General features: G+C 37.4%; 1 protein-coding gene and 1 pseudogene across 1 annotated transcript; one reads left to right on the top strand and one right to left on the bottom strand.

The window, feature by feature from the left end:
- Positions 1–2161: 2161 nt before the first annotated feature.
- Or52b6 (olfactory receptor family 52 subfamily B member 6) lies at positions 2162–22047 on the bottom strand. Its single transcript, XM_074081737.1, is given in 3 exon segments — positions 2162–3130; positions 3132–3158; positions 22042–22047. Coding segments are annotated over 3 exon segments (1002 nt in total).
- Positions 22048–22082: 35 nt separating this feature from the next.
- On the top strand, positions 22083–23063 carry LOC141425440 (olfactory receptor 52H1-like; annotated as a pseudogene).
- Positions 23064–24299: the final 1236 nt, after the last annotated feature.

The raw sequence follows: 24299 nt of genomic DNA, 5'->3' as shown, positions 1-24299 counted from the left end.
TTGGAAAAATTCAAGTAGGATGGGCAAGGAACTGTTACAGTTTTTACTTCTTATTGTTCAATTTAAAACTTTTAAAAGCAGCTGTCAGTTGAAATGATAAAGTAATGAAGGAATTCTGCTATGGTCTGAGTGTTTGTGCATCCTCCAGCTCAGTTCATCCATTGCCATTTAACCACCAGTGTAATGGTATGAGGGTATGGGACTTTTGAAAATGTTTCACTACAATTATTTGGAGGAGTTGTCTGTCCTTAGGAGGTGTAGTTTCAGTCCCTTGTCATAAAGATGTTATAGATCATTCCTTTTCTTCCTTGATTCCAGTGTGACTGCAGGAGAGAATGACTCAGAGTAAAAGACAGCAAGTACAAAATGGAGACAGAGGTTTTAAGCTTTTCTTCTCTTTTAAGTTAATTTCATGGGCCCAAGTAAGGAGTCAGTGCTTTTCACCAAAAGCGGTTTAAGTAACTCTTACACCTCGACCTGTTATTTCCCTTTTAAAGATGAGGAAGTCGAGACACAGAGAGAGGTTAGGTAACTTGTGTAGAGTAGCATAGTTAGTAAATGAAAGAGTCAGAATTCCAATAAAAATCTAGAACACAAAACTTGATTACTGCTTTTTTTGTTTTTGGTAGGACAGGGATTTGAACTTAGGGCTTCATACTGATTGCTGCTGCTTTACAGTTTCCTCCTTTGCATAATAAGAATGCTAATAGACTGTTCTAATTTTCATTGTCCTTGTCTTGACAAGGCAGTGAGAAGAAGACAGAATGGGAGAATAAACAGAACCTGCATTGAATACTTAACTATGTCATAGGTATGTGATGCTACCTCATTCTTACGAGATGATAGAAAATTACGGATGAGTAGAAAATGAAGTCCCTTGATATGCAAACTCCCAAGCTCAGTAAACAAGTCATACATCTGAGTTTCAAATTCGTGTCTCCTGGCACCTAACACAGTTCTTGCCTCTATGTGCCACTGAAGCTCAGGACTGACAAGTCTCCCAAGACGACCGGAGAGCACTCATTTGATAAGAATTCTATATGCACACACATATTGCATCTCCACTTCAAACAGGCTGTCATACTTTGGGGCAATGTAGATAAAAAGTCATGTAAAATAATCTTCTTCAAGGAATGTACAGTTTAGATAGGGAGCTAAGACACAAATATGAAAACTCCTGATAAAACGGAAAGAACACTCATAACTCAAAAGCAGGGATTTAGATAAAAAGTGGTGCAGAACCTCAAAAGACACATCTCTCACTGCTGTCTGAATGTGGGAGCAGGCAGGGTTGAAATGTGAATTCTGTTTTCAAGGATGAGTTGTTCTCCTCAGTCTCAGAGAACATCAGGCTAATTCCTGGTGTTAATAGTGACAAATTTCATATTGATACTTATATTTATCTAACTATTCATTACATAACACAAACATCTATAGGTATTTGACAAGAGTAAGTATTTTGACTTCTAATTTTAATGATTATACTTTTCAATACAAAGCATACTTGGATGAAAAGAGTATTCTGTCCCTATTATCTCTGGATTAAAGGAAAACTCTATCTAGGATGCATAGAGCAATGATAGTCTACATTTATTTGATGGAAGCTTTTGAAATTATACATTGTGTTTAAAATGATAAATGGGTATGTCTACCTACTAATGTTGTTGTGTGTTAGTAGTTCTGAACTTACATATGTATAATCATGGATTTGAGCAGTTGATAAGAAATATGAATGTCATCCCATGGGAATAAAAATATTTTGATATGACAGTTGATATGATTATCATAAGATGTTGAACTGATAAACAAATGTTAAAATTTTACATAAGTAATTAAGAACACATTAGAGAATCAGTGCAATTATATGTTGTATAAAGCCCCATTTGAGGTAAGTTATCACACTATCCCTAGTTAGTTGGCTCCCCTTACATGATGGGAGATCAGATCACCCTGGAATAACAGAAGAGCACAGGGTAAGCACTACTGTAGGTTTCTAAGAAAAGTGATCAGAGGTTGGTTTGAGTAGATGATATTTTTTAATAAACTGGGACATGGATGAGAATAGCATAACAATACCTGGAAGATGTAGATATTAGGATGCAGTAAATACAAGGCAATTGATAGTACAGAAAAGGATTAAGTTGAGCCAAATTAGAAGCATTCATTTAAATTCCTTGGCAAGATTTGAGAACATCTGCTTAGCCCCTTCCAAAATTTGCTTGGTCCTCATTCCATAAATAACAGGATTGAGCATAGGTGGGATAACTACATAGAGGTTGGCCACTAGGATATGGACATAATGGGGGATGTGGTTCCTACCAAACCTGTAGGCAAAGACAGAAAAGAGGCCAGGGATATAGAAGAGTAGGATGACACAGACATGGGAACCACAAGTGCTCAAGGCCTTGGTCTGAGCTTCTTGGGAAGAGAGACGGAAGACAGCTCGGAGTATGTGGACGTAAGAAACAACAATTAGGGTGATGTCCAGGCCTGTGGAGAGAAGAGCAGCTGCCAGCCCATACCAGACATTGATGGAGATGTCAGAACAGGATAGATGGGCGATGCCCATGTGCTCACAAAATGTGTGTGCAATGATGTTGAGCCGGCAGTAGTGCAGGCGCCTCAGGAGGAAGATGGATGGAAACATGATGATGAAGCTGCGGGTCAGGGTAGAAGCAACAATCTTCCCAATGACATTCCTTGTTAGGACTGTGGCATATCGCAGAGGGGAGCAGATTGCCACATAGCGGTCAAAGGCCATGGCCAACAGGATGGCAGAATCAGCCACAAAGAGGAAGTGGTTGAAGAACATCTGGGTGAGACAGCCATCAAAGGATATGTGGCTAGAACCTAGCCAGAAATTGGCCAGTGTCTTGGGCATGGTGGAAGTTGAGAGTAAGATATCAGTGCTGGCTAGCATGGACAGGAAAGTGTACATGGGCTCATGCAGACTTGGCTGGGAGAGGATGATGCAAATGAGAAGGCCATTGCCTACCAGAGCAGTTATGTACATGGTGCAGAAGGGGATGGAGAGCCAGATGTGTAGGTGCTCCAGCCCAGGGATGCCAGTGAGGAAGCAGCCTGCTGCACGAGTGTCAGAGTTATTCATAGCAGCTGTACTTTTAGCAAATAAAAAAAGCCAGGATTTTCTGCAGAGCCTGGGTCACAGGGGAAAAATTGTTTCAGACTTTGAACAAAGTGCACAAAACAACCACCAGATCTGCACACACTCAGAAGCCTTACAACAGTTAAGGGTTTAACCTAGAGACATATATTCTACATACAGTCACACACATATTTTGCATGAAGTGCACAGATACAGCCCCTTCCCACTTATAGACTTTGTACCTTTATTCAGAAATCTTCTACACAGTTGTAAGACTCCAGAAAACTACAGAGTTCATAAATATTATACTCAACACAGTGCCACAGGTTCTGAAAAGCAATCTGAAAATCAAACTTAAAAGCAATCTCTCTATGCGCATATGAACTGTAATAAGCTCTTCAAAACCCCAGTCTGTACAGAGAACTGCAGTCCCACACCAAAGATTAATTGCTCCTGCTTAGCAAACTGTGGAAGAGGAGGGTTGGGGCAGTAATTCTCTTCTTTCTACTAGAGAAATTGTTTCTTTCTGTGATTCCATCCTTTACCTGACTGCTTTGCCCAAGAACTTGACTTATGTATCATTTACATGTTTCTCCATACACAGTAGTTAAGCTTTTCCTTCCATTGTTCCTCTGTTTCTACTGCAATTTATGATTTATGATTCTCTTTAGGAGAATTCAAAGACCTGTTATTTACCTAGAAAGTATACTTCTCAACTGCCCTTCTGCCAACTCATTCCGCAGAAGAACACAACTCAATCTAGTTGCCCTAGCCCATTCACTTCAGCCCTCTGCCCCCTCTATAAATATTGCCAGAGAAGGATCCACTTATTTGGCCCCCATTTCTTACTGTCTCCTTATTAATACCTCCTTTACACCCTAAAAAATATCTGCCCCAGACCTACCTCCTTGCTGCGTCCATCTGAGATTCAGTTTCTCAGTCCAACACTTCATGCATAGCTCAGGCTTCCTTAATATATAGAATGAATTCTCAGTTCTTGCCTCATGCAGTGTACGTTTACTTTCCTCCTGTGGGAGCAAGGATTCCCCTGCCTGTGAGTATCCTTCTCTCCCTCAGCTCCAGCTCCCTCCCCCATCATTTTGGCCAGTATGCTGCCACACAGCAATCTGAGGCACACAGATATAACTTTGGCATAGAACCAAATGGAGGAGATCTATTGACAGGCATTGAACATCTGAGGGGGAGGGGCTCTTCAACAATGCATAGGCCCTGAACCTATGCAACTTTGTTCTGCATTTCCTGTTTCAATGCTAGGTTACTCCTATGCCTTCAACCCTACTCTTCTCTCTTCCTCTCTTCTTCTTGCTCCTGATGCATTTTCCTCATGGGCTTTTTCATTTACCACTTTCCTAGTATCTTTTGCAAACCCATGTTTCTTTTTTTCATTTAAGTATTCTCTTTATCCCCCCAGTACCCCTAAGAATCTCTTATATTCCCATATGTCCTAAAGGGACCAATACGTAGGGATTATTTTTTGTTCATGCAAACTTTTAACAAAGCAAATGTCGCCTCTACATTTGAGGTCAGTGCAGTACCAGTAATTACAAAGTGAGTATAAAATGCCCTTAGAGGTCAGAGCCAGAGGAATAATTCTGCCTGTATTATTAGGCAGAATTAGTCAGTAGAGGCTTCACAGAGTTTCAAGTTGTATGCACACATAGCAAGGTTATTTTGCCAAATCAGATAAGGAAAATTAAGGATTTTATAGATGAAATAAATGATGATAATAGTGTAACTCAATTTGAGCGGTTAAGAAGGAAACTGGAACACTGGAACTAGAGCAGGTATTAAGGCTAGTATTCAGGAGACAGGAAATAGTATCAATCTGTTTTAGCATTTTCCAAATTTAGGATGACTCCCATTTCTGGCCAGACTTCAAATTTTTTTTTTTTTTGCAGTACTGGGGTTTGAACTCAGAACCTACACCTTGAGCCAATTTACCAGCCCTTTTTTGTGAAGGGTTTTTTTCGAGTTAGAGTCTTGTGAACTATTTGCCTGGGCTGGCTTTGATCTGTGATCCTCTTGATCTCTGTCTGCTTCCTGAGTAGCTAAAATTACAGACATGAGCCACCAGTACCCAGTCAAATTTCATTTTTTAAATATTGAAATACAGTTTGCTTATCATAAAACTTACCATTTTATTTTAGTTTTTTTTTCATTTTTCTTTTATTATTCATATGTGCATACAAGGATTGGTTCATTTCTCCCCCCTGCCCCCACCCCCTCCCTTACCACCCACTCCACCCCCTCCCGCTCCCCCCCCTCAATACCCAGCAGAAACTATTTTGCCCTTATTTCTAATTTTGTTGAAGAGAGAGTATAAGCAATAATAGGAAGGAACAAGGGGTTTTGCTGGTTGAGATAAGGATAGCTATACAGGGCATTGACTCACATTGATTTCCTGTGCGTGGGTGTTACCTTCTAGGTTAATTCTTTTTGATCTAACCTTTTCTCTAGTTCCTGGTCCCCTTTTCCTATTGGCCTCAGTTGCTTTAAGGTATCTGCTTTAGTTTCTCTGCATTAAGGGCAACAAATGCTAGCTAGTTTTTTAGGTGTCTTACCTATCCTCACCCCTCCCTTGTGTGCTCTCACTTTTATCATGTGCTCATAGTCCAATCCCCTTGTTGTGTTTGCCCTTGATCTAATGTCCACATATGAGGGAGAACATACGATTTTTGGTCTTTTGGGCCAGGCTAACCTCACTCAGAATGATGTCTCCAATTCCATCCATTTACCAGCGAATGATAACATTTCGTTCTTCTTCATGGCTGCATAAAATTCCATTGTGTACAGATACCACATTTTCTTAATCCATTCGTCAGTGCTGGGGCATCTTGGCTGTTTCCATAACTTGGCTATTGTGAATAGTGCCGCAATAAACATGGATGTGCAGGTGCCTCTGGAGTAACAGTCTTTTGGGTATATCCCCAAGAGTGGTATTGCTGGATCAAATGGTAGATCGATGTCCAGCTTTTTAAGTAGCCTCCAAATTTTTTTCCAGAGTGGTTGTACCAGTCTACATTCCCACCAACAGTGTAAGAGGGTTCCTTTTTCCCCCGCATCCTCTCCAACACCTGTTGTTGGTGGTGTTGCTGATGATGGCTATTCTAACAGGGGTGAGGTGGAATCTTAGCGTGGTTTTAATTTGCATTTCCTTTATTGCTAGAGATGGTGAGCATTTTTTCATGTGTTTTCTGGCCATTTGAATTTCTTCTTTTGAGAAAGTTCTGTTTAGTTCACATGCCCATTTCTTTATTGGTTCATTAGTTTTGGGAGAATTTAGTTTTTTAAGTTCCCTGTATATTCTGGTTATCAGTCCTTTGTCTGATGTATAATTGGCAAATATTTTCTCCCACTCTGTGGGTGTTCTCTTCAGTTTAGAGACCATTTCTTTTGATGAACAGCAGCTTTTTAGTTTTATGAGGTCCCATTTATCTATGCTATCTCTTAGTTGCTGTGCTGCTGGGGTTTCATTGAGAAAGTTCTTACCTATACCTACTAACTCCAGAGTATTTCCTACTCTTTCTTGTATCAACTTAAGAGTTTGGGGTCTGATATTAAGATCCTTGATCCATTTTGAGTTAATCTTGGTATAGGGTGATATACATGGATCTAGTTTCAGTTTTTTGCAGACTGCTAACCAGTTTTCCCAGCAGTTTTTGTTGAAGAGGCTGCTATTTCTCCATCGTATATTTTTAGCTCCTTTGTCAAAGATAAGTTGCTCATAGTTGTGTGGCTTCATATCTGGATCCTCTATTCTGTTCCACTGGTCTTCATGTCTGTTTTTGTGTCGGTACCATGCTGTTTTTATTGTTATTGCTTTGTAATATAGTTTGAAGTCAGGTATTGTGATACCTCCTGCATTGTTCTTTTGACTGAGTATTGCCTTGGCTATTCGTGGCCTCTTGTGTTTCCATATAAATTTCACAGTAGATTTTTCAATCTCTTTAATGAATGTCATTGGAATTTTGATGGGAATTGCATTAAACATGTAGATTACTTTGGGGAGTATCGACATTTTTACTATGTTGATTCTACCAATCCATGAGCATGGGAGATCTCTCCACTTTCTATAGTCTTCCTCAATCTCTTTCTTCAGAAGTGTATAGTTTTCCTTGTAGAGGTCTTTCACATCTTTTGTTAGGTTTACACCTAGGTATTTGATTTTGTTTGAGGCTATTGTAAATGGAATTGTTTTCATACATTCTTTTTCCGTTTGCTCATTGTTAGTGTACAGAAATGCTAATGATTTTTCTATGTTGATTTTATATCCTGCTACCTTGCTATAGCTATTGATGATGTCTAGAAGCTTCTGAGTAGAGTTTTTTGGGTCTTTAAGGTATAGGATCATGTTGTCTGCAAATAGGGATATTTTGACAGTTTCTTTACCTATTTGTATTCCTTTTATTCCTTCTTCTTGCCTAATTGCTCTGGCTAGGAATTCCAGTACTATGTTGAATAGGAGTGGAGATAGTGGGCATCCTTGTCTGGTTCCTGATTTTAGAGGGAATGGTTTTAATTTTTCTCCGTTAAGTATAATGCTGGCTGTAGGTTTGTCATATATAGCTTTTATAATGTTGAGGAACTTTCCTTCTATTCCTAGTTTTCTTAGAGCTTTTATCATGAAATGATGTTGGATCTTATCAAAGGCTTTTTCTGCATCTATTGAGATGATCAAGTGGTTTTTGTCTTTGCTTCTGTTAATGTGGTTTATTACATTTATTGATTTTCGTATGTTGAACCACCCCTGCATCCCTGGGATGAAGCCTACCTGGTCATGGTGAATAATCTTTTTGATGTGTTGCTGAATTCGATTTGCCATTATTTTGTTGAGGATTTTTGCATCAATGTTCACTAAGGAGATTGGCCTATAGTTCTCCTTTTTGGAGGTGTCTTTGCCTGGTTTTGGGATAAGTGTAATACTGGCTTCATAAAATGTGTTTGGCAGTTTTCCTTCCCTTTCTATTTCATGGAATAGTTTAAGGAGGGTTGGTATCAGTTCTTCTTTAAAGGTCTGATAGAATTCAGCAGAGAATCCATCAGGTCCTAGACTTTTCTTTTTGGGGAGACTCTTGATTGCTGCTTCAATTTCATTTTGTGTTATAGGTCTATTCAGGTGATTAATTTCCTCTTGGTTCAGTTTTGGATGATCATATGTATCTAGAAATCTGTCCATTTTTTTTAGATTTTCAAATTTATTTGAATATAGGTTCTCAAAGTAGTCTCTGATGATTTCCTGGACTTCCATGGTGTTTGTTGTTATCTCCCCTTTTGCATTTCTGATTCTACTAATTTGGGTTTTTTCTCTCCTCATTTTAGTCAGGTTTGCCAGGGGTCTATCGATCTTGTTTATTTTTTCAAAGAACCAACTTTTTGTTTCATTAATTCTTTGTATGGTTTTTTTGGTTTCTATTTCGTTGATTTCAGCTCTTGTTTTTATTATTTCTCTCCTTCTATTTGTTTTGGGATTTGCTTGTTGTTGTTTTTCTAGGAGTTTGAGATGTATCATTAGGTCATTGATTTGGGATCTTTCAATCTTTTTAATATACACACTCATGGCTATAAACTTTCCTCTCAAGACTGCCTTAGCTGTGTCCCATAGGTTCCGGTAGGTTGTGTTTTCATTTTCATTGACTTCTAGGAACTTTTTAATTTCCTCTTTTATTGCATCAATGATCCATTCTTCATTAAGTAATGAGTTATTTAGTTTCCAGCTGTTTGCATGTTTTTTGTCTTTACTTTTGTTGTTGAGTTCTACTTTTACTGCATTGTGATCAGATAGTATGCATGGTATTATTTCTATTTTCTTATATTTGTTGAGGCTTGCTTTGTGCCCTAGGATATGATCTATTTTGGAGAAGGTTCCATGGGCTCCTGAGAAGAATGTATATTGTGTAGAGGTTGGATGAAATGTTCTGTAGACATCTACTAGGTCCACTTGATCTATTGCATATTTTAGATCTTGGATTTCTTTATTGAGTTTTTGTTTGGATGACCTATCTATTGATGATAATGGAGTGTTAAAGTCTCCCACAACCACTGTGTTGGTGTTTATATATGCTTTTAGGTCTTTCAGGGTATGTTTGATGAAATTGGGTGCGTTGACATTGGGTGCATACAGATTGATGATTATTATTTCCTTTTGGTCTATTTCCCCTTTTATTAGTATGGAATGTCCTTCTTTATCTCGTTTGATCAATGTAGGTTTGAAGTCTACTTTGTCAGAGATAAGTATTGCTACTCCTGCTTGTTTTCGGGGGCCATTGGCTTGGTAAATCTTCTTCCAGCCTTTCATCCTAAGCATATGCTTATTTCTGTCGGTGAGATGAATCTCCTGTAAGCAACAAATTGTTGGATCTTCTTTTTTAATCCATTTTGTCAAACGGTGTCTTTTGATGGGTGAATTAAGTCCATTAACATTAAGTGTTAGTACTGATAGGTATGTGGTGATTCCTGCCATTTAGTTATCTTAGTTGTTTGAAGGTTTGATTGTGTGTACCTAACTTGATGTTACTCTCTACTGTCTTGCTTTTTCTTATCCTGTGGTTTGGTGCTGCCTGCCTTTTCATGGTTAAGTTGGGTGTCACTTTCTGTGTGCAGGATCCCTTGCAGAATCTTTTGTAATGGTGGCTTTGTGGTCACATATTGTTTTAGTTTCTGCTTATCATGGAAGATTTTTATTGCTCCATCTATTTTGAATGATAGCTTTGCTGGGTAGAGTATCCTGGGGTTGAAGTTATTTTCATTCAGTGCCCGGAAGATCTCACCCCACGCTCTTCTTGCTTTTAATTTTTCTGTTGAGAAGTCTGCTGTGATTTTGATGGGTTTACCTTTGTATGTTACTTGTTTTTTCTCTCTTACAGCCTTCAATATTCTTTCCTTAGTTTCTGAACTTGTTGTTTTAATGATGATTTGTCGTGGAGTAGTTCTATTTTGATCTGGTCTGTTTGGTGTCCTGGAGGCCTCTTGCATTTGTATGGGAATATCTTTCTCTAGATTTGGGAAATTTTCCGTTATTATTTTGTTGAATATATTACGCATTCCCTTCGCTTGCACCTCTTCTCCTTCTTCGATGCCCATGATTCTCAAGTTTGGTCTTTTGATGGAGTCAGTGAGTTCTTGCATTTTCTTTTCACAGGTCTTGAGTTGTTTAATTAGTAGTTCTTCAGTTTTTCCTTTAATTACCATTTCATCTTCAAGTTCTGAGATTCTGTCTTCTGTTTGTTCTATTCTGCTGGATTGGCCTTCCGTTTTGTTTTGCAGTTCTGTTTCGTTCTTTTTTCTGAGGTTTTCCATATCCTGGCTGTTTTCTTCTTTATTGTTGTCTATTTTTGTCCTGAGTTCATTTATCCATTTATTCATTGTGTTCTCTCTTTCACTTTGGTGTTTATACAGTGCTTCTATGGTTTCCTTTATTTCTTCTTTTGCTTTTTCAAATTCTCTATTTTTATTGTCTTGGAATTTCTTGAGTGTCTCCTGTACATTTTGGTTGACCCTATCCAGTATCATCTCTATAAAATTCTCATTGAGTACTTGTAGTATGTCTTCTTTTAAATTATTCTTGTGGGCTTCATTGGGTCCTTTGGCATAGTTTATCTTCATTTTGTTGGAGTCTGGCTCTGAGTTTCTGTTCTCTTCATTCCCCTCTGGTTCCTGTACTAATTTTTTGCTGTGGGGAAACTGGTTTCCCTGTTTTTTCTGTCTTCCTGTCATTGTCCTTGGTGTTGTTACTGTCCCTGTACTGTGTGTAATTAAGTATTTTCTAGCTTGTAATAATAACAATGGTAAAATTCAGAATGGAAGAGTGAACTGAGATGGAAAGCAAGAAGTTAAAGAAAAGGGGAAAACAAATATACAGACAAGAGGGAGAAAGCAGAACAAGGTATCAGACAAGAGAGTTTCAAAGGTATAAACAAGGAGTGTTAGTGTACTAATCGACAGTAAGCTGAACAGACATTAGAGAGACAGAGAGAGGATTGAAAATCAAAGATAAAAAAAATAAGTAAATGAAAGTAATATCTATATATAAAAATGAATTAAAATAAAATGGAAAATAGAAAATTAAAAAAAAAAAACCCAAAAACTTCCAAGTTTATAGACAATGCAGTTTCAGTCTTAATAATTTGGGTGTCCATCTCAATCTCCAGTCCTGGAGTTGGTGCCTCAGATGTTGTTCTGTATTTGTCTCATCAAAGGGTATGCATAAAGTAGAATAAAACTACACACTCACACACACACACACACACACGAAAAAATAAAAAAAAAAGCTCCACCAAGTGTCCCCAGTTCAAATGCAGTACAGTTTCAGTAAGTTTTTCAGCTTGCAGGTGTAATTCGGTTGTTCTCTCATCAAAGGTAGGGAGAAAAAGAAAAAAAAGCGTCTGGAGACAGTTCTGAGAATGGTATCTGCAACTGTGGCTTGCCTGCCTGCTGCTCTCAGCCTGTAGCTGGCGGCATTATTTATGCAGCTCTCTGGGCTGAGCTAGCACTCACCTGGTCCCACAGGCTTTGTTTGCTCAGAGTTCTCCTGTGCGGGAGCCTCAGCTACAGGCTTTCCCCTTTCCAAGCACTGGGAAAGGTGACACTGCCCGGCGTTGTCAGGCCTGCGTGTTTATTTACAGTTCATGTGGGAGGTGGGTCTTCCCCCCCACTCCTCTGAAGTTTTCCTCCCACTGCCACTTTCAGCAGCTTTCCTGCTCCTGCTTACTGGGCGGTGCTGCTGCTCCTGCCGGCCGCCATGTTTGTTTACAGTTCACGTGGGAAGTGGGTCTTCCCTCCTCTCACAAGCTTCCCCGCTCCTGGTTGCTGGGCATGCGCCCCACTCCTGCCAGAGGCTCTCCGGCCTGCCCTGCTTGTTTATTTACAGTCCCGGGAAGGATTCCCTTCCCCCAATCTTCAGCGCTCAGGGCGCCCCACTCTCTTTCCAGCGTGTCTTAACCGTTCTTATTGGTTATTACTCAGTTTCTCTTTTTTTCCTGGGTGGAGGTCAGTCTGTCCAGGGGGCTATGCTGCTCTGGCCCAGGCTTGTCTGTGGGGCTACCGCGGTACCGCGAAGCTCACCTGGTCCGCGTCTTCCCACGCCGTATGGGCGCCGGCCACTGGCGGCCCCCGGGGCCCTCCTCGTTTCTCCATTTAACGTGAAGTGGAGATTCTCTACACCAGCTGGAGATGTGGAGGGGTCAAAGTTATGCCTTTTCTCAGTGATTATGCCTGCAAAGTGTGTCTCCAGCGTCTCTCCAAGATTTCACTATAGGAGGGTCACTTTCTGCTTCCTACCTCTAGCCACCATCTTGGAATCTGCCCAAACTTACCATTTTAAAATAGATTTTAGTATAGTTACTATGTTGTGCAATTATCACTATTTTCTAATTCCAGAATATTTTTTCACAAATCTCTCCACCTGTTAGCAGTTACATTAATGCCTCTCTTTTCTGATTCCCTGGAAACTTCTGATCTCTCTTTATGGATTTACCTATTCTGGACACTTCATGGAATCATACAACAGGTGCCCTCTTCTGACTGACTCCAATTTAGCAAACTGTTTTTTAATGATCACCCATGTTGTAGCATATGTCACCATTTCATTCCTTTGTGTGGCCAAATAATTTCTTTTTGCAAGGTTATAATGCACTTTATCTATCCACTCATCTATTGATGGGCATTTGGGTCATTTTCCACTTGGGGACTGCTACAAATAGTACTGGCATAGACATTTGTGTTGAAGTATCTGTGTGCACGTGGCTCTCTCTTGGGTATATATCTAGAAGAGGAATTGTTGGATTATATGGTAACTTTCTATGTTTTCCATACTTAATTGTCTCAGGAATTCTCAGTCTATTTTCAAAATGACTGCACCATTTTACTCACCCATAGTAGTGCAGGAGGATTACAGTTCTTCTGGTGCCTCCTCCCCAATACTTTCTGTTACCTGAAATTTGAATCTAGATACGTGATTTAACGTGAGGTGATATTATTATTTTCTTTCTTTTTTTTCTTTTTTTTACTCTTGAGACATGGTTTCAATATGTAGTTCAGGCTGACCTCAAATTCAATATTCTCCTGCCTGAGCCCCCTAAGTGCTGCATTACAGGGGGTGAGTAAACCACCAACTCAGTTGTCGTTGCTTTTTTTTTTTTTTTGGTATTGGGTTTGAACTCAGGGCCTTCACCAAGAGCCACACTCCATTAACCCTTTTTTGTTATGGTTTTTTTCAAGGTAGAGTCTAGGGAACTATTTGCCTAGGCTGGTTTCAAACTGTGATCCTTCTGATCTCTGCCTCCTGAGCTAGGATTGTAGGGTTCAGCTACAGATGCCTGGCTTGCTCATTCTTTTGATGTTATATCTAATATATTTCACTAAATACAAGTTTATGAAGATCTATTGTCATGGATCTTGATAATTTTATTCTTTGCTTTATATGTTGGTTTTGAGGATTGTATATTGGTCTGAAACCTCGATTAAATAATTTATTATTTCCAATAGTTTTCATAGATTCTGTAGGATTTTCTATACACAAGGCCATGCTATTTGTGAGTAGAGATAATTTTATTTATTCTTTTCCCATCTTGGTGTTTTTTATTTCCTTTTAGTTTAGCTGTGAGTTTTTCATAGATTTCCTTTTTATTACATTAAAAAATTCTATTCTTTTTGTTACAATTATCCAATCATCATATTAATTATACAGATTAATGGGTTTCACTATGACGCTTCCATACATCTGTAAAACAGTTCTTTTGTACACTAGCTTGTTGAGTCTTTTCTTATAGTTATTTATTTTTCTAATAACATTGGCTTATTCATTTATGTTAAGTCAGCTAAAATGATATTATTTGTTGCATTTCAGTCATCATTAATATATAATGTCTGAACAAATCCATTTTGAAGATACTTGATACTCCACATAGATAAATCACTTCAGCCCAGCCTATGACAACTCCCACACCAAAACAGTACTTTATTTTGTAAATTTTGAACCATTATTACTCTAATGTTATTTTCTTTTCAGCTCTCAAGCATGCAAGATGGAGAGAAATTTTAGTTAGACCAGAAGCATATAGAAAATCAATGTGTTAAATTCCATACACATTTTAGCCCTGCTGGGTCCCCATTCAATTATGCTAGGGTTTCCAGTATCATGTGCAGTGTATTAAAGGTGAACTACTTGAATAGCCTTCTCAAACAGTACATTATTATATGCAATACACTTATTTATATTAGTGTAAAATTAGTGCATATTAATGTATTATAATAGTATCATATACAATGTACTTACATATTTATATAATAGCATATAACATATAATAAATAGTGTATTATATAATATATACTGTGTTATTATACATTATAATGTATTATCACATTACTATTCAAATAATGATTATTCAAATCAGGTTAAGCAGTGCCTCGCCTTGTAACAGGACTGAATATGGCAAAAATATTCACTGTTCTGAACTTGACATCATCATTTGATATCCAACAATGAAGCAAATCCCAACAGTACATACAAAACAGTTGTGCATTTACAAAATATTGTTTCCATACTGATTAACCAATGCAGCTAACTCATTGGTTTATGCTATTTTACTGAGGAAAAATTAATTACCAGCAGAGGTACTACTTGATCACTCATCCATTGGCAACTTGCATCATTTATTCAGTGCTGTATTAAATGATGTACTGGAAAATAGGTTAATAGCGTCAATATTCATAATCATTTAAGAAAATTACAAAATGTTTTAAGATATACTTTGGAATACAAAGGGGTTTCACTTCTGATTTCAATTCTCTGTAGAACAAGAAAAAATCATTCTCTTAATGTGATGCATAAAATACATCACATTTTTCATTCTGCTGATGCTATCAGTTCAGTATTATATTCCAGCCACATCAGTTATGAGCATAAAGTATAGCATGCAACCTCAAATCTCTAACACTGAAAGACTTAAACAAAAGTGGATGCTGCTAGGATAGCACTGCTTCCTTTAATGTGAAAACTGAGCATCCACCTCCCACCCTTCAGATGGTTTCCTCAGTATAGTAGAGTGGTGATGAGTGGCTTATCTCATAATCAGGCAGAGTGAAGACACTGGCCACATAATACACATGCTCCTCTTTAAAAAAAAATAATTCTGAATCTTAGGCAATTGTTCTTTTATAACTACTTTGCAGTTTCTAAAAGTTGGAGGAAATTAAGTTTTCTCAGAGAAGCATGTGAATGAATGGAGGGAGTTTAAAAAATAAAGTAACAAGATAATATCTGATAGAGAAGCAGCTGTAAAAGAAAACCAAAAAAAGAACAATAATTCAAAGTTCATTCCAGCTGTAATGCAGGTTATTCTGACTTAAAGTGGCATAATTCTGAGTCCATTCCCAAGGTATTCTCTTGTACTTATCTTCTCTTGTTTTATAAGTCTGTTCATTTTCTGGCACTAAGGGGTATCCTGGATTTGGATCTTATAACAGTGAACAAATGGATAAAAAAAAGAAAACTTTTAGAAAAAGTTCAAAGAGGAGACTACTGTGATCCTAGAATATTGAGACAAATGCTGTCATTAATGTTAGTATTTGAATGATAAATTCTTGTTGTAAATGCCACCTTGAGTTGTTTGAAGGAATATTCCATAGGAAAGATTATCATTATTCACTCAAAAGCAAACCATAGCCATGTGGTTCCCATACCTTTTTTTATTCCTCACTATTGGGGTTTTGAATTCAGGGCCTAGCATTCCCTAGGCAAGTACTCTGTCATTTGAACCATGTCCATCCCCAACACCTGATTTTTATTCCTGGGAAAATGCATTGAAGGCCACATCAAATGCACTTTATGTAAAAATCTGTATAATAGGCAAAGGATGAAGAAAAAATATATTTTCCACTTAAAGTATCCATAATACTTTAAAGATCCATAATACTATTTTGTATATGTTCTTTTTTCTTTTTTGCACCATTGATTAACTTTTAAATATCCATGTTTATTTTTCTCTGTCCAATGTGTTGTAGTTAATGACAGTGACTCTTTGATACTCCTTTTGATTCTTCTTGTTTCATCCTGAAAGATGTTCATGCATCACCTCTCCTGCCTTTTCATCTCAAATTTGTTACATTGAATTAAATTTATGCCTTGTCATAGATTCATTCACAGGGGCTCTGCCTATTTGGAGATCATGGGAAAAGCTTGGTGCAAAGTTCTGCCATCCTACTGGACATGGTGCTGATGTTTCCCCACTCACTGTTACACCCACATGCTCTATCCCACTTGTTTTCATAGGTATTCCACAGCATCTGAGGATTTGCCATGCTGACTTATGTAACTCTTCTCAGAAATCCCAAGGAGAAAATGGTCAACAGGTGATCATGGACTACCAATAAAGTTTTCAGGTGATTGGACCTTTTATTTATATATTTATTTAGCCAACATCCTAACTTACTGGGGAAAAACTAAAACCATTTCCCCTAAAGACAGAAATAAGACAAAGGTGTCTACTCTCCCCACTCCTATTCAACATAGTCCTGGAATTACTGACAAAAGCAATAAGGGAAGCAGAGGAAATAAAAGGAATACAAATAGGTAAAGAAATAGTCAAAGTACCCCTATTTACAGATGACATGATATTATACCTTAAAAACCCGAAAAACTCCACCCAAAAACTCCTAGATACACTAAACATCTTCAGCAATGTAGCAGGATACAAAGTCAGCTTACAAAATCAGTAGCCTTTTTATACACCAACAATGAACAAATTGAGAAAGAATATAGGAAACAATTCCATTTACAATAGCCCCCCCCAAAATATCAAATACCTAGGAATAAACAAAGGATGTAAATGACCTCTACATGGAGAACTACAAACCATAGAAGAAAGAAATCAAAGAAGATTACAGAAGATGGAAAGATCTTCCATGCTCATGGATTGGCAGATCAACATAGTGAAAATGGCTATACTACCAAAAGCAATCTATATGTTCAACACAATTCCCTCAAAATCTCAATGACATTCATTACAAAGATTGAAAAATCTCCCCTAAAAAGAAATGGACAACTGAACTAAACAGAACTTTTTCAAAGGAAGAAGTCCAAATGGTCAAAAAACACATGAAAAAATGCTCACCATCCCGGGTCATAAAGGAAATGCAAATGAAAACCACACTAAGATTCTACCTCACTCCTGGTAGAATTGCTACCATGAAGAACACCAATAACAACAAATGTTGGGGAGGATGTGGAAAAAGAAACCCTCATACATTGCTGGTGGGAATGTAAGCTAGTACAACCACTTTAAAAAACAATATGGAGGCTTCTTAAAAAACTAAACATAGATTTGCCATATGACCCAGCAATCCCACTCCTAGGGATATACCTGCAGGAATGTGAGTCCAGTTACTACAAAGGCACCTGCACACCCATGCTTATTGCAGCACTATTCACAATAGCTGAGCTATGGAAATAACCAAGATGTCCCACTACCAATGAATGCATTAAGAAAATGTGGTATTTATACACAATGGAATTTTATTCAGCCACAAAGAAGAATGAAATTTTGTCAGTTGCAAGTAAATGGATGGAACTGGAGAGCATCATCTTAAGTGAAGTTAATCAGGCTCAGAAGGTCAAAATTCACATATTCTCTGTCACATGGGGATTATAGACCTAAGACAAATGCAGAAATATTATTGAATATGAGTGATACACTAAAGGAAGACCTTACATGGGAGGAAAAGGGAGAGGGAAGGAAACCAAAAACTTGAATGTACTTGATATGCTCAATGTGTAAGAGCAAATATAGTAATCTTAAACTGGCAGAGGCCACTACAGGAAAGGGAATAGGAAGTAGTGAAGAGGGCTGGTAGAGGTGAGCCAATGTGGATTGTAATACACATATGCATGGTACACAGCACTAGTAATCTCTCTGTGTAGCTGTCTTTATCTCCACCTAGCAAAAACAGTTTTTCTTATCATCTCTTACGTTTTTTGTTCAACAAAGTAGAAGAAAAAGAGGGCAGAACAGATTCTGCCTGGAAGCAAGGGGGTGGGGGAGGTGGCCCAGATAATGTATGCACATATAAGTACATGTAAAAATGATAAAATAAAATTAAAAAAAAGAAATGGACTAATTGTGGTTATAATACATATATAGAACAGATTATCACAAGGAAACTCCCTGTGTAGCTATCTTTATCTCAAACAAGCAAAAATGTCATTTTTTTTCTTTTTTCTTCTACAGAATCAGAGAACAGGAGGGAAACAGGTCCTGCTGGGAGTGGGGAGATGGTGGGGAAAGGTGGTAGGAGTGTGAATGCAGTGTAAATACCATGTACACATGTATGTAAATGCAAAAATGATATCAGTTGGAACTATTCCAGGCATGGGAGAAAGGGGGGGGAAAGGAGAGAGGTAGAGGGGGTGAATCCAATCACTATATATTTGATACATTGTAAGAATTTTTGTAAATGCCACAAGGTACCCTCACCCAGTACCACAATAAAAAAAAAAGAAGTTTGACTTGTTCACTTAACAGTTGAACAAATTTGGGTATATTTTCTATGGCATCTTTTTTTCTCATCTGTAATATGGAAACACTAAGGGCTCCTATCTCATTGGGAGGAAGTAAAGACTACATTTGGTAATATTTATAAAGGCCTTGGATGTGTAATTGATAAACAGCAAGAGCCAACAAGTGTTATGTATGCTATTACCTTTTAGTTAAAATAAACCTCTTTTTAAAAAATATCTTTCTCAAAGAATTTTTTACTATCTCTCCTAGAATTTATAAGGAACCTTTATTTACTGTCATTTACAGTGCAATTCCCATGAAATTCTGTTTGTTAAAGGTGAATCACTGTGTCTTTACTATAATTAGAATTCTGGTAATAAAGTGACAGGAGGGTTTGTCATGATAGTTTTGATGGAAATTGTTTAAAAAAATAGTTTCTGCCTTGTAGCGAGGGGGTAGCGGGGGAGAGGGAGGGGACGGGGGAAGGGGGGAGAAATGACCCAAACATTGTATGCACATATGAATAAAAGAAATAAAATGTATTTGCTTTTAGAAAATGCAAGATCCTTGGGAAAACATTCCTTCAATATGTCAAAAAGCCTAAAGAGGAAGAAAAAAAATAACAGATTGTAGAGGGCTTATTAGCTGTGTTAAGGATTTTAAAATTTTGATTTAAAAAGGATTGGCAATAGTGTAGCTGTCACCGTAAACAATGTTTAATAGTCACCAGGGGTTACTCAGTGAAAATATAATTACAGAAAATGCCAAGGAAACAAATTTAAGCATTTGTTCTGTGTGCCAGTTGGTTAATAGAATACTCTTATAAGGAAAAAATAAATGATAAAACTTTGTATTTGTTTTAAAATAACAGTAAAAATTAAAGGAGTGAATTCATTGCACTTGCAATTTAATGATCTCAAAATATGTCCATGTCCTAACCCTTAGACCTGTTAAACATCTAATCTTACACAGAGAGAGAGATGTTGCATATTGGATTGAGTTAAGGAAGTTTAGAGGGGGAGATTATCCTAGATTACAAGGCAAGCACAATGTAACCACAGGATCCTTATAAGAGGGTGACAAGACTGCCCAAATTAGGGGAAAGGTCATTAGATAATGGAAGTAGATATTGAAGTGATGAAGCCACGAGCCTAAGAATGTCAGCAACCACTAGGAACTAGAAGATTCAAGTAATGGTTCCTCCCCTACAGCCCCCAGAAGACCCAGCCCTACTAATAACATTATTTTAGCTCCATAAATTTTATTTCATACTTCTGATCTTCAGAACTGTAAGAGAATAAATTATATTGTTTGGGGCTAGAAAAAAAGTATTGGGTCAATATAACTTATTGAACAAGGGCTCTTTAAGTACAGGTAGGTATAAATGGTGAATTTCAAGTTTCCTCTTTGGGTCATTTGGTGACTGATACAAACATACTGTGAAATATTGGACAGAATAGTAGGACTAAAGCTTTGAGGAAATGTAAGTATTCATTTTAACTTTTGAAAATAAATAATTTTGATATGGCAATGAGATATCCAAAAGAGGACATCCAGGGTACAGTTGGATCTGTGTGTCTTGCAAGATCTACATAAGAAGTACAAACTTGGGGTATGTCAAAGTTTAGTTATTAATTGGGAACTCATGAGTTCAGGATGTAGATCAGGAAAAATGTGGAGAGAAGAGAAGGGAATTTTAGTCAAAACCTTGAGAAATACCAGGATGAGATACAAAATAATAAGAAGAGGCAAAGGATGAGATAAGATGTTAGTGAAACTGAAGAAAGATTCAGTGCTGTAATACAGTATCAAGGTAACTGAATGCGTGAAGATTGCAGAGATGATTGGTCCTGTCAAATGGTGTGGAGAAGTCAAACGGGACTGTGAAGCTAAGGCATGGACTCTTGATGTCCTTAGTGAAAGCTGTGGACTGGTGAGAAACAAGATGAGAGTAGAATGGGAAAGGATAAGCAGGGGTGAAAAGCTAGAGATAAGTCATATGAAAAGTCCATATTTAACTATGAATGAGAAAAGTCATGATTTTTCTTATTTAGAACAGAAGATGAAATTTGAGCACATTTAAACTGTTTAAATGCTGAATGAATTTTAAAAGGGCTATGTTGAAGACAAAGGATAAACAGAATGAATGATGATGAGAGATACCTGACAATGTGGGAAGACTTTCTCTGTATCTCTATGTCTGTCTGTCTGTCTCTCTCTCTGGTATATATTTGATTTTGGCCTTGACCTTGAAATGGGTATTTTTCTCAACTATATCAAGATAAAATCTAGAGAATAGGTATTGAGGTGGTTGTGTTGTCTCAGTTTTACATGATTTCAATACTTAATGACTTATAATTTTCCTGTAAAGTGAAATCAAAGTTTTCTATATGAGACAAGTAAGGACCTTTAAAAGAATCAGAAAAGTAATTTCATGCAAAGATCTTTTGATTTGTATTCACTACTGAAAATTCTCAAAATGATATTAACCTTTGGGATAAAGTTTGCTTCCTGGCTTTTACCTTGACCTGGAATTTAGAGAATATAAATTCTATTTTTTTTCTACTAGAGGTCCCCTCTCTATTATTCATAAGTACATTTGAATGAATTTTCTCCAATTCATAAGGAGATTTCCTCAGGGTAGACTGGAGATTGAACTTCGTATTCTATGTGCTGTGGCATCAAACAACAAATTCTCAGAGAACATTCTGTTTTGCAAGTCTCAGGGATATCAAGACATTCACTAAAGTAGGAGTAGGCTTAGTGTTTTAGACAAATTTTACTTCTGGGTAATCTCCTTGTTTACATTCTCCTCTATAGCACAATATCTCTTGTGAATTTTTGGCATCTAACGGTATTAAATGATCACTTGATATGGAATAGCAACATGAAAGAATATTGACAGTGGAATCTAATGATCTTGGCTCTGCCAGTGACTGAAGATGAGATCTTTCTTGGTCAGACAGATTATTTCTCAGATGCTTAGTTTCTATTAAAAAGAAGGTGAAGGAGATAAAAACACATATGTCAGAAGATTTTTCTAGATAATATAACACAGCAAACTGATGTAAAGTAGGAGTCTATGATTGTTAATTGTCTCATTTTATCAGTTGTGATATGTTTCTTTCCATTCCTGCATGGAATTTGATTACTTTTCTCTATATACATACCTATACAACAATAAATTACATCATCTCAGGGAAAACTCAGTTATAAAATGAGAATAGCATTTAATGTATTTTGAAGATTCCAGAGAAACTTGGCAATTAGAAATAAAAGTACTAAGTCTGCTGAATCTTTCTCTAATTGATGAGCATTGCTCTTAATAATAATGGGAGTTTCTTTCTTGAAGTTTAGGGAAGAAGAGGGCTGGTTTTCCAGAAGGGTTGGAGGAAGAATTACCATACAGTTTTGTTTTCTCACGTTCATAATAGACCATTTGTGTTCATCTGCTCTCAGAGGTCATGTATAACCGGAGTAGCTACAACCCAGGCCCCTTCACCCTTTTAGCTATCCCTGGATTTCAGCAGTACCATGTCTGGATCAGCATCCCCTCTGCTTTATCTATTGTGTGGCTCTTGTGGGCAACAGCATCCTCTCTACTTTATTGCAATGGAACGCAGTCTTCATGCACCCATGTTCTCCTTCCTTTCCATGCTGGCCATAACCGACCTTGTACTATCTACCACAAGTGTAACCAAAATCCTTCGTACCTTCTAGTTTGATCCCCAGAAATCAGCTTTTCTGGCTGTCTCACCCAATTATTCTTTCTGCACTATAGCTTTGTCCTGGACTCAGCTACATTGCTGGCCATGGCATTTGACAGCTATGTAGCCATTTTCTTGCACTTGAGAAACACCACTATTCTGACCCTCAAGCCATTGTAAAAAATTGGGAATCTCTTTCCAAAGTTTCTGTGTTTTTGTCCCATGTGTTTTCTTGTGAATCATCTACCCTTCTGCAGGACACATATCATTGCACATACATACTGTGAGCACATTGGTGTGGCCCAGCTTTCCTGTGCAGATATCTCCATCAATATCTGATATGGCTTTTGTGTTCCCATCATGACAGTGAATATAGATGTGACCTTAATTGCTGTCTCCTACACCCTCATCCTCCATGCTGTTTTTCACCTCCCCTCCAGAGACACACGCCAGAAGGCCCTTGGCACTTGTGCTTCCCATGTCTGTGTGATACTCATGTTCTACATACCAGCATTCTTCTCCATTCTTGCTCATCGCTTTGGCCATAAGGTCTCTGTTACATTTCACATTATGTTTGCCAATCTGTATGTAATCATCCCACCTGCACTGAACCCTATTGTCTATGGAATAAAGACCAAGCAGATCCAGGACAAAATCACTCTTCTGTTCTTTTCTAAGAGATCCCAGTTATATGTGTCTGAAGTCTGGGAGGTTGGGAAAGTTTCTAGAGGATATTAGGTCAAAGACTGAACCTGTGGCTAGTGGCCTCAGAGAGAGAACCAAAGAAAATATTCAGATCTGTGGTTTTGCTTTCCTTGTTGTTTTAGGCAGAGCTCTACTCAGTCACTCCAATTATTAAAAAATAAATCCTGGGTTCAGAAAATAATAAATATTTATTTTGCTTTTGGAATTAACACTTTTTAATTTCCCTATTGCTCTAAGATGATATAAAGTTTTAATGAAAACAATAAAATTATTGGTATCTCATTTTTACTTTAAAATTTCTATAAGGAATCTGAATTATGTTTAATATATATTATAGTAGTTTATTTATACATTTTGTTGGGTCAGGAATTACAGCTATGACAATTCCAGAAGCTTCTGGATTTTTATGAGACTAATGTGCTACCTAATGTGCTAACAAGGCACCTCGGATTTTTAATAAAATTTTTAATTGCTATAAAATTTTAGGCAGCATCAATTATATGTCCTGGCATATACTAGGTGCAGAAACAATATTTATCAAATTAATGAACAGTAAATAATCATGAAGTTATTAAATAAGTGTGCAGATTTTTTTTCTTAGGCAAAGGAAGAAGGCCATGTTAAAACCTTAAACTCATTTTTTATTCAGTGTTGAGAAAGCCAAATGAGACATGGGTGGTTGGAGTCCTCCACAAGGAATAAAAGGAGGAAGCTAAATTTCTATGGCCTTTAAGATGGAAAAACATGTGCAACTAAGAATATGGTTTGAGATTTGATGAACTGGAAACACTGGTGGTCCCAAATCTCTTTTGCATGTTTTTACATCAATAAAGATGTACTTCCAACCACAAATATATTCCTGTGTAGATGGCTCATTATTTAGTATGTCAAATTTAGTTATAGGTAGCTAGCTGTTGAGTGATTATTTAATCCATGAACAACTATTTCTAGATGTTTACATCAAATGATAACTGATACCTCCCTCACATCTAATATGTTTTCAAATCTTATTGCTTCTCTCTGAACAACATCTCAAGTTCACCAGCCTAGTGTGAGCACCCCTCCTCCCTTTTTTTACCATAGTATTAAAAACCCATCATTTTTCACCTGATTCAAAATACAAGTTTTCTTTGGTCTCTACTTTTACATGTTTTCTCACTGCTATGGTACTACCCTTTTTACATGTCATGGGATTTATATTTTTTAATCTCAATTCAATGTTGAGTACACACAAAAAGGAAAGTAGAGATTAAGCTTTTTTTTTAAATT

This window comes from Castor canadensis, chromosome 1, assembly GCF_047511655.1.
Source record: "Castor canadensis chromosome 1, mCasCan1.hap1v2, whole genome shotgun sequence".
Classification (NCBI taxonomy): domain Eukaryota; kingdom Metazoa; phylum Chordata; class Mammalia; order Rodentia; family Castoridae; genus Castor; species Castor canadensis.
The sequence above is the reverse complement of the archived record's forward strand: the minus strand, read 5'-3'. Positions and strand labels throughout refer to the sequence as shown.